General features: G+C 38.8%; 1 protein-coding gene across 3 annotated transcripts in view; it reads left to right on the forward strand.

Annotated features, from left to right (window-relative positions):
* Positions 1-18147, forward strand: part of LOC23687751 (gamma-glutamyltranspeptidase 1) — a 698533-nt gene that overhangs the window by 500921 nt on the left and 179465 nt on the right. For all 3 annotated transcript variants that reach the window (XM_021851045.1, XM_021851035.1, XM_021851054.1), the window contains exon 10: positions 3136-3280. In XM_021851045.1, the coding sequence (XP_021706737.1) occupies positions 3136-3280 (145 nt within the window). The remainder of the gene's footprint in view (positions 1-3135; positions 3281-18147) is intronic.

The following is an 18147-nucleotide window of genomic DNA, read 5'->3' on the forward strand; positions in this document are numbered from 1 at the left end:
ATCAATAATTTCCGTTTTTTCATGTTTTGAAGGCCTCGGGATCAAAGGGGCTATTGCTGTTCTCATTTTTTCTTAAAAGTTCAGAAAATTTTACATTTACTGTTAAATTTTCAGCGATGTATATTTTTTAGTTTTTGAGATATATTATTTTGAAAATAAAAAATCAGTCATTTTTCATCGGCACACACTGTAGGTCTCAGCGCATTAGATTTATTATTTAAAAAAAATCATAACTTTTGAACAGCTCAACCGATTTCCAATCTTTTTTATGGAATTAAAGCTTAAGATTTCAACTTTTCAGACAAAATTGAAAAATCTGAAAAATTTGTACAAAAATATTGTATTACAGTCATCTCTCCCTAACTCGATATTGGAGGGACCGTCGAGTTAGGGAGGTATCGAGTTACAGAACACAAAACCAGTGCAACTGCGATCCAAGGGACCATCGAGTTAGCCATGAAAACCAACTTTTACTATGGTTCTCTAACTCGATATCGAGATACCGAATATCGAGTAAGGGAGAGTTAACTGTACATGAAAAAATATAAAAAAATCTAGTTTTTTTTAGAAATTTCCAATTTTGAAAAAAATTATTTTTACATAAAAATTTATGAAATATTATGGAAATCGGTTGAGCTGTTCGAAAGTTATGATTTTTTTTTAAATAAAAAATCTAATGCGCTGAGACCTACAGTGTGTGCCGATGAAAAATGACTTATTTTTTGTTTTCAAAAAAATATATATGACAATTAACGTAAAATATTCTGAACTTTCAAGAAAAAATGAGAACAGCAATAGCCCCTTTGGTCCCGAGGCCTTCAAAACACGAAAAAACGGAAATTATTGATTTTTTTCATGTAAAAAAACATGTTTTGTGAAATTTTATATTATTCCTGAAAAGTCGAAGTCTTTAGCTTTCATTTCGTCCCAAAAGATTGAAAATCGGTCGAACGGTTCAAAAATTATAATATTTTTTAAAATAAAAAATTAGCAAAATCGCGATTTTTCTGGTCACTCTATTTCGGAAATAGTCACCCTAATCAAAATATCCAAAAACACGTGTATTCTTATTACGGATAAGGAACAAAATAGCAAATTTTCACGGAATTCGGTGACCCACTAGATCGGTTTTTCATGGAATGGCTGATTTACACTTTAAGAGGAAAATAACCATCATCGTTTTACAAATTTTCAAAATCAGTTTTTTTGCTCAAAATCAAAGCAATGTTCAAGAAAATCTATCATTGCACTGCAGTTGCTATCTATAATACAATGATAAATTTTCATAAGTATTGATTGAGATTTGAACGAAAAAACTGGTTTTTAATTTTTGATGATTGCTGATGATTGAATGATGGATTCTTGAGCCTTAATAGCGCCCTTTGCCACTTTCATACTGCATTAATGAGACATGTAATGCAGTATGACTTTATATGCCATATTTTAAGGTAGCATATAAAGTGATATTGATGCAACTATATACAGCTGTACGGTTACTTGGGTTAGCAGTGATTTGCGATCATATGTGTTGTAACGGTTCATGCCAAATGCTACCATAAATTGAAGCCACCGACAAATAGAGGACTCTGTCTAAATCCCATGAGAGCAACCATGGGTAGCAGGCCATAATTAGTATTCTGGAGCTCCGCAGTATCTAAGATCGGCCATTTGCCCAAGTATTCCCACCAGTGATAGAGGTGCAACAGTGAGCGTGGTGTTTGGAGGACACAATTTGGCCCTCAGTTGTGAAAAGCAGTAATACCTTGATGCCCTCCCCCCCTTCTTCAGAACCCCGTGATTTTACCACAGAACAGTTATTCATCCCAACATTGGGCAAATTCACTTCCGGCTACATCAGGCCGACGACCAGGATGCTACCTGGTGAAGCCATTCGCAGCCTTTAGTCCTAAATGCTCGTTCCGTGGTTGCCGTATGGCGGCAAAGGTCGCAAGAAACCATGGACCGAGTAGGAACAGCGAGGACATCTGCATAGGGGCCCCTAAGGAGATATGAAATGAGAATAGTTCAGATTAGTCTTAAGAAAGTGGGTGAAGTAGAGAGAAAGGTAGATAGCGAAGCTAGATAGCAAGGTTAGAGAAAAGTGAGAGAAATAGAAAAAGAAGAAGAAGAGAGTGTGAAACGGCAACCCCAGTGCTTTCCTGAATCCGCGAATCAGCATAGGATAAGCGTGCCGACCCTAGAGATAAGGGTATACAGTAGGCCGTCCGTTATTTTTCAAAAATGCGAAATGTTATAGGATCGTCATTGTAAAGTGCTCGTTTTGGTAAGAAAAAAATCAGGTAAAAATTTGAAGTCCGTACGTGGACGCTAAGTGGACCCCAACGACCCTAAAGGTATTAGGTGTAGATGACCCTCATGCGCCAAATCGAGCTCGTTGCAGTAACAAATTGATATTCAGCATTGAATTTTAAGTAAAATAATATTTTATGCTGTGGATATCTTCATAACACTGCACGCTGACATAAATTCAGAACTACAAAGGGATCGTTCAAATATTACGTAACGCAACAGGGGGAGGGAGTGAGTCTTCCGTAGTGTTACGGTCCATACAAAAATTTTATATTTTTCATACAAAAGCTGTTACGTGGGGAAGGGAGGGGGCTCTAATTTTGCGTTACGTAATATTTGAATCATCCCAAGGAAAACAAACTTCTATACTGATTATCAACGCGCGCAGAACAATTTGTTACTGGTGGCTTTTCGTACTCATGCTGCGTGCACTAGAATAGCGAGCTCGATTTTGCGCACGGGGTCATCAACGCCTAATACCTTCAGGGCCGTTGGGGGATCACTTAGCGTCCACGTACGAAATTCAAATTTTTACCTGATTTTTTTATTACCAAAACGAGCACTTTGCAATGACGAACCTATAACATTTCGCATTTTCGAAAAATAAGGGACGGCCTAGTATACAGAGTCTTGTTAGCCGCTGGGAAGTGTCATCTTCTGTGAACTCTCCTTAAGCTGACTGTAGCTGCCGGTGAACAGCCGTGAGTTACAGTTTCATGGGCACTTTTTCATATCTCCTGGAGACTTATTAACCCTCAAATTATTAAAATGTTTGAACCAAATAGCCTGTAAATATGTATATTATTTGATTATTTCTGCTTCCAGCTTGTTCAGAAAATGACGTCGCCTGATTATGGAGAAAAAATAAGGAAAACAATAGACGATTCCAGTACTAAGCTACACCCTCATGACTACGGAGGTCATTTCTTCATCAAAGAAAGTCATGGAACAGCGCATTTATCCTTGATAGGTTTGTATTTAAATAATATTAAAGTATTATTACACATTGTTTTATTCAGTTACTATATGATTTTCCCATATATTTTTATATGTGTTTCTAAAACGGGGTAAGTAAACGTCCTAAGGGTCCGTCATTTAAGGAATTAAATCAAAATCGAACCTAAATTTGAGTTCAAAAAATCTTCAAACTTATTTTTCCCTGATCGAATTCACGAGCGTTGCTCAGGTTGCTTAAATATTCAGCAGAAAGTGTTTACTCGGTTCACACGTGAAACCGGATTTTGTTTTGCTCAATATTTTTTGAAGTTCTAGACTTTCTTGAATTGGCTTGTTTAGGGGCATCCAGTTTTTTTCACATAGGAAAAGTGTACCAGTTATGGCCATAGTGGTTCCCTATTTGGCCATAAGTGACATTTTGATAACTTTTACATTTTAAGTCTTTTTGAATGCTTTAACACCAAGATATATCTTAAATCGAACTACTACAACTCACAAAAATTTTCAAAATTTGAAGACATTCAAGTAATCACGTTTGGCGAAATAGGGAACCACTATGTCCATAACTGGTACACTTACCCTATTCTGATTCTACGGTTAATATTGAGCTGGAATCCAAAGTTTCATAATTTTCCTTGTCCTTAAACTATTTTGAAACCCGTTTGAAGTTAGCATGGAAATCGCTTGAAAATGGAAAATTTGGCTATTTCAGCCAGCTTGTATGTAAGTTTTCCAGCTTGTATGTAAGTTTTCCAGCTTGTATGGCAATTTATTTGCTTTATTTGCCACAGAATTCAAAATACTTATCAACAAAAATAATAATACTTTCGATGCTCAAAAGTTATTTTTTGATGGTTTTTTCATGTAAGAGAAACGAAGAATTTTGAATGGAGATAGCAAGCATGTAGCACAAAATCGATTTAATCAAAATTTAATCATGCAATTTCCACCAAATTGAATCTTAAATGAAAATTAAAGTCGTATTTTGCATGTTTCGTGGATTAGATCACAAAAAGGTTTGAGAAATCATAATTTAAATTGATTGTAAACATTAATGAAACCAGTGTTTTATACAAGTTTGGCGACCTGCAGCTAAAAATTGTGACGTGCTGGAACTTTTCTTAGAACAGCATCATATTCAGCATCCTCAAATCTAGTACAGACACATAAAAATCCTTGAGATACGCAAAAATGGCATTTTTGTTACGCTGTGTAATTATTTATAATGTCAAAATTAAGATATTCAAGCGCAATAAAATTGTGTTATACTTTGAAAAATGTGCTCTTTTGATCAATCTACAAAAAAATGTAATTTTCTCATTGTTAACCTTCGGGCTGTCGCGCTGTTGTACTTTGTACAACAGTTGTGATTTATATTCTATCATTTTGCAGCAAAGATATCTATCGACACCAAACCAAAATGTATTCCACAAGAATCTTCTTAAGAATAATACTCGACGGTTTTTATTTACAGTATGACGCTTTATAATGCGGTAAAATCAACAAATGTACATGGAAGACGCATAATAATGAACGCACTATATACGGTTCGAGTAAACCACAGTTTGAAATCGGTATATCTCAAAATCCAGATAATATAGAAAGGTGAGGTCTTTAGGAAAGTTGTTCTGGATGTGAAGCGCTATCTGATGGTACCGCATTTAATTCGGAATTTGACCGCTAGGTGGCACTAGTGAGCATGGAAGTTTTACTTTTGTTTTGCAAATATATCAGGATCCTGATCATTTAGAAGGATGGCGTCTTCGGCAAAGTTGTTTAGTAAGTTAAGGACTATCATTGTTCGAGCTAGTTGATTCAAAATTTTGCCACTAGGCGGCGCTAGTGTGCATGAAACTTTTGTTTGCAGATATCTCAGGAGCCTGACCACTTAGAAAAATAGTGTCTTCGGCAAAGTAGTTCAGTAGCTCAAGGACTATCATTATTTGATGGAAGAAATAAAATATTTTGCCACCAGGCGGCGCTAGTGAGCATAAAATTTTTGTTTTTCGGATACTGCAGGATCTTGACTTTTTAGACAGGCAGCTTCAGCAAAGTTGTTCAGAAGCTCAGGAACTATCATTATTTTACAAAATCTCGAACTTTTAGTATTAAATAAAGAAATAATTTGAACTACTGAACAACTCTGCCGAAAACGCCATCTTTCTAAGTAATCAGGCTTCTAAGATATATGAGAAAACAAATGTTTTATACTCACTAGCGCTGCCTGGTGGCAAAATTTTGAATCAACTAACTCAATCATGATAGTACATAAGTTACCGAGCAACTTTGCCGAAGACCCCATCTTTCTAAGTGGTCAGGATCCTAAGATCTACGATACAAAAGTTTCATGCTCACTAGCGCCGCCTAGTGGCAAAATTTCGAATTTCTTGGCTAAAATAATGATAGCCCTTGAGCTACTGAATAACTTTGCCGAAGACGTCACCTTTCTAAGTGGTCAGACTCCTGAGATATTCGTAAAACCAAGGGTGTTGTACAAAGTACAACGCGCGACTACTCGCGTTACAAAAATTCGCGCGACGACCGAAAGGTTAAACAACCCAATTTCTTGAAGACGTTGGAACACATATTTCATTATTAATTCTCCAGTACAATTGATTTTAACATACATCAATAATGTGGTGGTAGCTGTACTGTTGGATTTCGGATACTTGTGCTGTTATTTTGAATACTACACTATTTCAGTGGGGGTTCTATGGAATTCTTCAGACATTTTTAAAAAAATCCTCCGGGATTTTACCCGGACAGTTGCATTTTGAGCTTTAGAATGAAACATTAGACGATAACGGTCTTCTTCAAAGTTGTTTGTATTAGTTAAGCCCTTTGTTTGGTGTTATTGAAAATTATGGTGGAGCATATTTTCATAGAAATTGTGGGAACTAACTTCTTTATTTGAAGAGCTTTTTTCGGTCCGAACAAAACTGGTTTTCTGGCTCTAGCGGTTTCAATTCTAATATATCATTAAAGTAGTCTATGAAACACATTTAGAACTTTAAAAAATGCGTAATTTGGTGAGTGAAGAAACTCGCTATCTTCTTCCGTTTGGGAGTTATTCTTGTTTTCCTCACAAAATCATGCCTACTTTGATTGTGAATATCTCTGAATGGGGCAAACATAAAAAATATCTTCTGACAGCATAAAAAAATACAAATGTGTTGTTTTGTAACTCTAATGAAATGTCCTGAAAAACGAAGAATATTTAGCATAAAAACTTCAATAACTTTTGAACTAAAATAGATACCATCAATACTTGTGCATGAAATTTTGCGTTTCGTTTCGTTCTAAAAGACGTTTATAAACTACTGGTGGCAACTATCATTATATATATATATATATATATATATATATATATATATATATATATATATATATATATATATATATATATATATATATATATATATATATATATATATATATATATATATATATATATATATATATATATATATATATATATATATATATATATATATATATATATATATATATATATATATATATATATATATATATATATATATATATATATATATATATATATATATATATATATATATATATATATATATATATATATATATATATACATATATATATATATATATATATATATACATTGAGAGGCAAAATAAAGTGCCCACCTTACCAGTTTTCGCACTTCTCTCATTGAATTGGTTCAAATTAAAGTTAACACACTTAAATCCTCTTTGATATTTTATTTTTGATATTATTTTAAAGTTGCACTTACGAAATTTTGATAAAAAAACAGAATTTTACTCAAAGAAAAAGAAAATCAATTTGTATTGAAAAAAAAGTAGTGACAAAAATAAGTGCCCACTTCCTTCTTAGCTCCAGAAAAGATGATTTGAGAAAAATAAAAAGCAATTTAATAGTTAATGTGTCCTCCTTTGGCCTTAAGGACTTGCTGGAGGCGCTTCGGCATGCTTTTCACCAGGTTTTGTAGGTGTTGTGGATCTAGTTCTTCCCAGGCGCGCTCCAAGGCTTCAAAATAATTATTTTTGTTGGTAACACCAGTTTTTTCAACCCTGGCATCGAGAATCGCCTACAAATTCTGGATGGGGTTGAGGTCTGGGCTTTGTGGAGGCCATTCCAGCGGTTTAATCCGACAAGACCGGAAGAAAGACTTGGTCTTCTTTCAAGTATGCTTCGGGTCGTTGTTCTAGAGAAATATGAATTTCTCTTCAAGGCCCGTCTGGATCAGCGAAACCTCCAGATTTTCCCGCAAGATGTTAATGTAGGAATCTGCCGTCATTATTCCGTCGATTTTCACGAGGCTTCCTACTCCACCCCATGAAAAACACCCCCAGACCATCACATTTCCTCCTTCATGCTTCACCGTTCCTTGGATGTGGCGCTCTGCACCACACACGAGCCCGCTGCTTTCGGTTAGACAGCTCGAGCTTCAGGAGCGCCACATCCAAGGAACGGTGACGCATGGAGGTGTGATGTGATTACCGATTTCCAATCTTTTTTATGGAATGAAAGCTTAAAATTTCAACTTTCCAGACAAAATTGAAAAATCTGATAAAAATATGTTTAAACGTGAAAAAATATAAAAATTTTTAGTTTTGTTTAGAAAATTTCATATGTGTTAATGTAAAAAAAATATTTTTTCTAAGTTTTCTTTTTGTTTCTATTTTTCTGAAAAGTTGAAATCTTAAGCTTTCATTCCATAAAAAAAGATTGGAAATCGGTTGAGCTGTTCAAAAGTTATGATTTTTTTTAAACATTAACAATCTAATGCGCTGAGATCTACACTGTGTGCCGATGAAAAATGACTGATTTTTTATTGTTAAAAAAATATATCTCAATCTCAATATTTCAATCTAAGGGGCCATGCACAAATTACGTCACGCTCCGAGGGGGGGGTCAAGCCAAGCGTGACAAGCCTTACCAAAATCTCTGGGAACTCAAACAAAAAACGTGACAAAGAGGGGGTCCAAAAAGCTTAAATTTAGCGTGACATAATTTGTGTACCATCCCTAAGAATTGTTTTATCCAAACTAAACCTTCTAGTTTGAAATAACCTAAGGAGTTGGTTGTTTCGAGAACTGCCGAACGGAACAACCAAAATTTTGATTGTTGCAAACAAGAAATTGGTGAGTTTTAATTTATTTCTCGCAAAAACTTCAACTCAATAATTCAATTTGTTCCAACCATGTGACAATGTTTAAGCAAACTAATATTTTGTTATTGCAATATTCGAAGTTGAGTTTTGTTTGAAATTAACTACATTTTGTTTTATTTTAACAATTTTTTTTTTCCGTGAAATTAACTAGATTTTGTTTGATTTTAAAATATAAATATTTATAAAAAATATCTCTGATCCATGCTGCAAATCACCCCTGATGTGCATAATAAATACATTCGAGATGAAAGTGACACATGAAATGTATGTCTCAGGACTATTGATTCCATTTGAGTTAATCATGCTTTCAATGTAAACAAAGATTGGCAATAGTGTATTGCTTTCGCACATACTTTCCATGTGCAAACCACCATTGCAAAAACCCATGTAAACGCAGAGATTACTATGCTGTTAATTACTTTTGCTTACGCACAAATAGTTCTTTCGAAGTAAAATTAACTTACGCCAACACTAAATTAAAATCAAATCTAATACACAGAATAACATTTGCCATTGCAGAATTACTTGGGAATCTGAATGATTCACGTTGACATGAGATGTTTTCCTCGAGTAAATTGTTAGAATCTTGGAAATCTTCTATATACATAAAAATTGAGTGGTGTTTTTATATTACGAAATGGCTTGAGAACGAATCGACGTAAAGTTTTCACAGTTGCATTCGACAAGAGATGCGACGTGATAGTGCGAGGAAAAAGTTTGGAAAAGTCTTCGGAATAATTGGGAAAACGGGAAATAGTAGTTTACGGAACAAGTTGCAGAATGATGATTTTTACAGCACGAGTCGTACATTTATCCTACGAGGCTTGCCGAGTAGGATAATTACGACGAGTGCTGCAAAAATCGAGTTCTGCAACGAGTTACGTACAACATTTTTTGCAATTTCGTAAAAGACAACTTGAAGGTATCAGAAATTATGCCGGAATGCATTCACCATTATTTTATAATTTATGAAAAATTGTTATGTTATGATTCATTACGCAACTCAAAATAGTTGCGTAATGAGAAAGCGTTGCGTAATGAATCATTACAGCAGTTAGGTAATGACTATTCCCGCACTGCATACTTCAGTGCAGGAAAGTAGGCCGTTTCATGACAGATTGGCGTGATGAAAAACAGCCTATTACGATGAGAAATTGCAAAAAGACTTATTTGCCATTTTGTATGGGGGACAACATGACGTTTTACAACAGCCTACTTGATGGCAAGACGAAGTTTCCCGGGACTCGATTATCCGGAGCATCGATTTTATTCATTCCTGATAATCAAATCCACCGGATAATCGAATCACTAAAACAATGAAATCTGCTATAAAAGAACTACAATATTATCTTTTTTCGTTGTTTTATTTATATGATGCAGTGGCGTAGCGAGAAATTATTTCTAGGAACATTGGGGGTCTTGAGAAGATAACAATTTTTTTGACCAGCATACACAAAACCCATTTCAAACATACCCCCTTTCCTTACCAATGTCCAAAACAGCCAAACTAGGCCTGCCCAACCTTTTTGAATTTTGTGTCGAGGACAATATTTTCAAACGCACAAATATTCCCAACAATTCTGACAAAAGTCAGTAAATGAAGTTCATAAAACCTGACAAAAATCTGTGAATGAAGTAAATTTTTGCTGCTAATCTAGTCCAGAATATTTTGAAGAATCTACCTCAAAAATGTTAGATCCTGTGAGAATAATACCCAGGTTTTTTTTCAATCGTACTCCGAATTCTGTCAGAATCCGACCTAATATTATTAGCATGAACCGGGATGTGCTAAAATCCTGATCAAACTTTTACGAAAATCTTGGTCAGAATGCCCAAGATTTTACAAGAATCGTGCCTAGGATTCCTTCAGAATCTCACTCAATAATCATTTTGAAATGCCACATAGAAATCTTTGAAAATGTTAAAAAGTATTTCAAAAGAAACCTGCTCATGATTTTATTATAAATTCGTTAAGTGTTTTGGCAAAATGTTACATAGCGTTATGTTGTAATCTTGCCCAGGATTCTAAAAAAATATGAAAATCCTGGCTATGGAATCCTGGTAAAAAGTCTGTGAGAATCTTGTGAATGTTAAGGCTGATTTGCTGCAGACAAGAAAAGTAATCGCCAATCAAGATACGTGGGAAATTACTGGCATATAATGGTTAATAGAATCACATTTCTTTGATCGCAGTACGCAGTTGAGAAGAAATGTTAATTCGAATGGCACTCTGCTCCATTCAGTCAAGGAATTTCGTGTTCAGAATTGTGTTCTGAAAGTCGTGTCCACAATACTTTAAAATTCCGTTCAAGATTTTGTAAAAAGCCTGCCTTTCTTATAATCCTGTCAAGGATGAATGTCAAATGAAGTCATTGTAAAAACATTGTTGAAACACCCGGAATTTGAGATTTAGAATTTAAGTCATTCATCAAATAAAATATCTAAGAGGGTAAAATTTTTTTTAAAGATTTACTAAGCTAGAATATAAGGTTAAAACTAAATTGAAAATTTAATACGCTTAGTATGTTTTTTATGAAAAGTTCTGAATATCTCACTTGGCAAAGTTACTTCCAAGTTGCGTTGGAAATTTCAGGTTCGGAGTATTAAAAGCCGAGTTGACCTCAAAATAGTGAACATTTCGTTAGAACACATCTTTCTAGAATCTCTTCAAATAAACGAGTTATAAAATTTGGAAGCACCGTAAATTTTATACGCATGATTTGCCATTTTTTAATCTGGCATCACGGTGCACAAAGCCGTCACCGCCTGCAGGATGGAGGTGCCAAGTAGTTGTTGAAGCTAGTTTTACTTCAATGTTAAATATTCTTGTGATTTTCAATAGATAGAAGAACGGTGTCTTCAGCAAAGTTGTTACATAGTTAAAGGACTACCCCTTGGCGAGTTTATTTTTTTTAGGAATTCAACCGCTAGGCGGCGCAAGTGAGCATACAAACTATGCATAAACTCTACATATATATGCTGGTATCTCAAGATCCTGATCATTTAGAACCGTGGTGGCCAAAGCGCGGCCCGCGGGCCGCACGTATTTTCTGGATCTGCTAAATGTAACAAACTTCGTACAATTTTTCATCAGGATGCTGTACTACCCCTAAAGATATCATGAATAGCACACTGATCTATTCGGATAAATGTTTTCGATCAAAGGGGATTACAGGGGATACAGGGGATTGAAAAATGAGTCTTAGCATCACTGTTAGAAGGACGATTTCTTCTACAAGTTTTTTCAGGTTGAAAATTACTGTCAATCAAACATTTTGTAATCCAAGATGGCGGCCTGGAAAACAAGATGGCGGCCTGGAAAACAAGATGGCGACTTCCAGTTCATGACAATCTTTGTATCTCAACATCCTGATCATTTAGAAGCACGATTTTTTCTACAAGTTTGTCCAGGTTGAAAATCGCTTTCAATTCAACATTTTGGAATCCAAGATGGCGGCCTAGAAAACAAGATGTCGCCAAGATGTCGGCTCATGAAAATCATTGTATCTCAAGATCCTGATCATTTAGAAGGAAGATTTCTTCGACAAGTTTGTTCAGGTTGAAAATTGCAGTCTATTGAACATTTCGGAATCCAAGATGGTGGCCTAGAAAACAAGATGGCGACTTCCGGTCCATGAAAATCATTGTATCTAAAGATCCTGATCATTAAGAAGGAAGAAAAGTTTGTTCAGGTTGAAAATTGACGTCAACTAATTTCTGGAATCCAAGAAGACGGCCTAGAAAACAGAGTTCTTTTTGATCCTTCGACCTTGATGCTTGCTCATGCGGGGGCGGGCGACGAGGGCAGGATCAAACGTATCGCGCGTCGGTCGAGTAAAGTGAAAAAGTGCCGTGATCGATTAGTTCTGTTTGATCCATCGACCTTGACGCTTGCTCCTGCGGGGCGGGCGATGAGGATAGGATCAAACATGTCGCACATCGGTCGAGTAGTGAAAAAAAAAACGCGCCGCGGATCGTTAGTAGTGATTGATTTATTGATCGCGACACTTGCATTTGCGTGGGCGAGTGATGAACACTTGTTCGGCGTAAAACGCGATTATCGAATTATATTGCGAATCAGATTAGGCGTGATTATATCATGGATCGCATCACCAACCACTGGTGATTCCCATAGCACTAACCCAATATTCTTTCCATGACAACTGTGGAGATGCAGAGATGATCTCGGTCTCTAGTAATAGCGGTTGTCGAACTAATATTCCTCCCCTTCCCCGATGATCGCAAGGACGTGGCCGGCGCCGTTATTGACTTTTTAATTTGAGCACTCGATTTGTGCACATTGAAGAATGGTAAGCTAATCCCAAGCGCCATTCATTAAATCTCTGTGCAGCTTCGATTGTTCTGGTCAACCACGGAGTAGCAACTACGAATTGTACGGTCATCTATGCTCATGCTCCAAGACGGCGGCCTAGAAAGCAATATGGCGACTTCCGATTCATGGAAATCATCGTATCTCAAGATTCTGATAATTTCGAAGGACAATTTATTCGACAAGTTTGTTCAGGTTGAATTGCTGTCAATTGAACATTTTGAAATCCAAGATGGCGACTTCCGGTCCATGTAAATCATTGTATCTCAAGATCCTGATAATTTAGAAGGAAGATTTCTTCGACAAGTTTGTTTAGGTTGAAAATGCTGTCAATCATGTGGGAAGGTACAATGTTCACCTCTTACATCAATATACTTTGTACCACTTACGCCGAACCTTGATATATGCACCTTCCGTGCGCACGCACCTTGTTTATGGTGTGATCTTCGCTAGAGAGAAAAGCTCACAAGCAAAGTACGCTACTACGTGCGCGTAGTGTTTTTCATTCGCTGAATAAAGTATTGCACTTCTTGAGATATATTTTAGTTTCTCTCTTTTTTGTGACAGTCAATCAGTTATGCGCCAGGGTGAATCTCTTATCATGAACAGCGCGCTTATTTTCCCTGCTAAGAGCAAATCTGCCCTTAAGGTGCAAGTAAAAATGAAGCAAATGTCAAAAATGAAAAAGCAGTTTTCGCCCTTGAAATCAACAAATCGGAAAAAATAAAAACACACAGCCTTTTCATTTTGCAAATTAAACAGCTGTGTGTTTTTTTTTCGATTTGTTGATTTTAACGACGAAAACTGCTTTTTCACTTTTGACATTTGCTCCATTTTTACTTGGGCCTTAACGGTAGCATTCAATCCACACAACACTGCACGCAACTACCTGGCGCACAATTAATAATAGCACAGAAAAATTAAGAAAAGTTTTCGCAACGTTTGTATCACAGTCAATTGATTTTTAAACGGACCAAAATTTATACCCGTACCTTGCAGCATGCATTGCATTGCATGCACTTCACAACGGTCAGCTGGTAGACCAGTTTTGACATTTGTGCTCGTTTTCGTTGGACACACACAATGGATCTGGGCAGCGCGTAATCCTGGCGCGTAACTGGCCGGCGCGCAACTAACTCGACGAAAGTAAAATTTTACTAAATATTCGCAATATCTGTTAAATCGTAGATCTCACGTGTAATTCCTACTCAACTATTCCGAATATCCTTCGCTGGCATTCCGCTGTGTGATCCTGTACTCCGCCGACAGGTTTTGGGCCCAGCAAGTGGCCAAAGAAGGAATTAATTCGGTAGTTAGAAGATTCGGCCGGGAAGAGCCGAATAGTGCTTTTGTGACTTCGCCACTGCATCGGCAGGGCAAGTGTCGTTAGAAAGCGACGGGGACAAGTGTGCGTGTGTTGGTGAGAATACGGCCGGCAAGTCTGCTGGTGTGAAAAGCGAAAGTGGTACAGTATTGCAAGTGAGAAGAGGAGAACTGCATTAGTTCACTCCGTGCGCAGTGTGTTGGTGACGATGAGTGAGGCAAAATTTTCGATCGCCAAGTTGAACGGTTGCAACTGGCAAATGTGGAAAGTGCGGGTAGAGATGCTTTTGGCTCGGGATGATTTGTGGGGCATTGTCGAAGATGCTCTCCCCGACGAAGCAGGCCGCACCGAAGAGTGGAAGAAGAACGATCGCAAGGCTAAAGCGACGATTATTTTGTTGTTGGAAGACAGCCAGTTGTCGCTCGTTAAGAATTGTGTTTTCGCGCGCGACGCGTTCAACGCTTTGAAAAATTACCATCAAAATACGACTCGGTCCGTTCGGGTCTCGCTTTTGAAGAAACTGTGTGCGTCGAATCTCGCCGAGAACGGGAATATCGAAAATCATTTGCGCGAGTTTGATGATTTATTCGATCGCCTTGATGCGGTCGGTACAACCTTGGACAAGGACACTAAAATTTGTATGTTTCTCAGGAGCCTACCGGTTTCGTACGGCGGTTTAGTTACCGCGCTAGACAGTCGGTCTGACGATGACATCTCGCTTGATGTCGTCAAGTCGAAGCTCGTCGATGAGTATAATCGGCAGCTCGAAAGAAAAGGTAGTGGATCTGTTAAGATCGAAAAGGCGATGCGATCCGCGGAAGGCAAGTCGATTGGTGATTTTTGCACTTGTAACTTCTGCAAGAAGACCGGCCATATCAAACGAAATTGCCGGAAGTTTCTGGCCACTCAGAAGAAGGAAGGGGATTCGTCCAGTGCAAGTGGTAGTGGATCCGGAAAAGCCAAAGCTGTCCAGAGTGAATCGCGAGGTGTTGCTTTTGTCGTCGGTGATAGGAAATCATGCAGTTGTGTCATTGACAGTGGCGCCAGCACGCATATGACCAACGATCGTTCGTTTTTCGATTCGTTGGAGGAGTTTTCGGTTGGATTTATCACGATGGCAGATGGCAAGAAAACCCAAATCCTGGGTGAAGGAAGTGGTGTAGTGTTTGGTGTTGAAGGTTCCAGCGAAGCCATGAAAATTGAAGTGAATGAGGTGAAATTCGTGCCGGGACTCTCCACAAGTTTAATTTCGGTTGGAAAATTGGCACAGAAGAGTTTCCGTATATCGTTCGATAATGACGGATGCGAAATTGTAGCTGCTGGTGGTGCTGTTGTTGCCACTGGATTTCGGCACGGCGGATTTATTACCTTCGTGTAGCAGAGGCGTCGTTGGCTGCGTCGGTAAACCGGCATAAAGTGGACTGCCAGCATCAGTGGCATAGGAGGCTCGGCCACCGTGACTGGGCCGCTGCTGAACGGCTTCTGAAGGAAGACTTGGCTACAGGAATCAAGGTGAGTGATTGCGGTTTGAGAATAGTTTGTGAAAGTTGCCTGGAGAGTAAATCGGCAAGGCTACCGTTCAATCCGGTTGTCGAGAGGAAGTCGTCTCGTATTCTGGACATCGTCCACACGGACCTTTGTGGACCGATGGACAATGAGACACCGAGCGGAAACCGTTACGCGATGACCATAACAGATGACTTCAGTCGGTTTACGGTGACTTACCTCCTGAAACACAAATCCGAGGCTGCTGGGATCATTAAAGAGTATGTAAAGTGGGTTGAGAACCTTTTTGGTCGCAAGCCATCGGTTATCCGATCCGATGGAGGGGGAGAGTTCATTAACAAAGAGCTCCGCAGTTTCTATAAGCAGCAAAGAATTCAATCGCAATACAGCGCCCCCTATTCACCACAACAGAACGGCGTTGTCGAACGCAAAAATAGGTCGCTGACGGAAATGGCGACATGTATGTTGGTCGACGCGGGAATGGAAAAGCGCTTCTCGGGCGAAGCAATGCTAACAGGTTGCCATCAAGGGCAATCCAGAAAACCCCTCACGAGCTCTGGTGGGGAAGAAAGCCCGATCTTAGCCACATTCGTGTCTTCGGTAGCCAAGCGTATGTCCACGTGCCTGATACCAAGAGGAAGAAGCTGGATAGCAAAGCAAGAAAGTTAACGTTTGTTGGCTATGCGATGGAGCAGAAGGCGTATCGCTTCGTGGATCTCGAGATGGATCGGATCACGGTGAGCCGAGATGCTCGCTTCATCGAGATGGACAACGGGTCGACGTCAGTGGAAGTATCGACTGAAATGAAGAAGAAAACTGAAAGTGTGGAAGAAAAAGAAGAAGTGATTGACTTGATTCCCTTCAAAGAAGAGAAGGGAGAAGTGTTTGATGAAACTGACGAAGATTACTATGAAGCCGAAGTAGCTTAGCTTAGCTTAGCTTAGCTTAGCTTAGACTGACTACACATATCAATGGTTGCTATTCCGTGATTGACCAAAGTCAGTGAAGATGCACAAAGAATCAACTAGAAGTTCGGCTGGGATTGGCCATAATCTTCTTCAGTGTGCATAATTCAGTGCCTCTATTTATACATGGTCAATAACGGCGCCGGCCACGTCCTTGCAGTCAGGTGGGATTGGTGGGAAATAATATTCTTATGCCGACACTTACAGTGGCGAACTATTCAACGTGTTTTGAATAAAATTAACGTTTTGCTAGTCTATACTTCTAGCACAGACAAACAGACCGAACCATTCAAGGCTTTTTTTATAAGGTAAAAGGCAAGGGATTTTATATATAAAAAAATGAATTAGAGTTTATGCCGACACTTACAGTGACGAGCCAATCATAGTTTGTTGAATAATCATATTTATGCCCCACCGTTGTAACGATTAAATGTGCGGTCATACATATTTTATAGATTAAAAAAGCATGAAACGAGCTCACCAATTGATCCTTCATCCTTGATTGAGCAGCCACAATTTTCAGCTTTATTTGAAGCATACATACTAACTGAGAAACGCGAATCTTTTTTCGCACTCGCGCCACGCGGACCGAAACAATTGGTCTTGATTCCGTCGCTCGCCCTGCAGGAGCATGCCATGGAATCGGAAGACCACACACTACTAACGCGAATCTCTTTTCGCACTCGCGCCACGTGGACCGAAAACGATTGGTCTTGATTCCATCGCTCACCCTGCAAGAGCATGTCATGAAATCGGAAAACCACACACTATTAACGCGAATCTCTTTTCGCACTCGCGCCACGCGGACCGAAAACAATGTGTCTTGATTCCGTCGCTCGCCCTGCAGGAGCATGCCATGGAATCGGAAGACCACACACTACTAACGCGAATCTCTTTTCGCACTCGCGCCACGCGGACCGAAAACAATGTGTCTTGATTCCGTCGCTCGCCCTGCAGGAGCATGCCATGGAATCGGAAGACCACACACTACTAACGCGAATCTCTTTTCGCACTCGCGCCACGCGGACCGAAAACGATTGGTCTTGATTCCGTCGCTCGCCCTGCAGGAGCATGCCATGGAATCGGAAGACCACACACTACTCCGAAGATTACTATGAAGCCGAAGTAGATGATGAAGTCGAAGAACCTGAAGCAAGTTCCAGTCCGAGAGTTCGTCGGTCGGGTAGACCGAACCTTGGAGCAAAGCCGCGTCATTTGGAAGATTACGACCTGGAATATGCCGTAGGTTTTGCCGCGTGTGCAGTTGAAGGTCCAGCCAACCACAAAGAAGCTTTGAAAGGCCCTGTGTGGCGTGGAGCTATGCTGGAAGAGCTGGAGTCTCATCGAAAGAACAAAACATGGAAGTTGGTCCCGTTGCCTGAAGGCAAGAAGGCTATTGGTTCAAAATGGGTGTACAAGGAGAAGAGGAATGAAGAGAACCAAATCGTAAAACATAAGGCGAGGCTGGTAGCCCAAGGCTACGCTCAGCGCTCCGGAGTTGACGTTGGAGATGTTTTCGCACCCGTGACTTGCCAATCAACGTTCCGTACCTTTCTTTCGATAGCGGCGAAGAGTAATATGCTCG

This window comes from Aedes aegypti, chromosome 1 (assembly GCF_002204515.2).
Source record: "Aedes aegypti strain LVP_AGWG chromosome 1, AaegL5.0 Primary Assembly, whole genome shotgun sequence".
Taxonomy (NCBI): domain Eukaryota; kingdom Metazoa; phylum Arthropoda; class Insecta; order Diptera; family Culicidae; genus Aedes; species Aedes aegypti.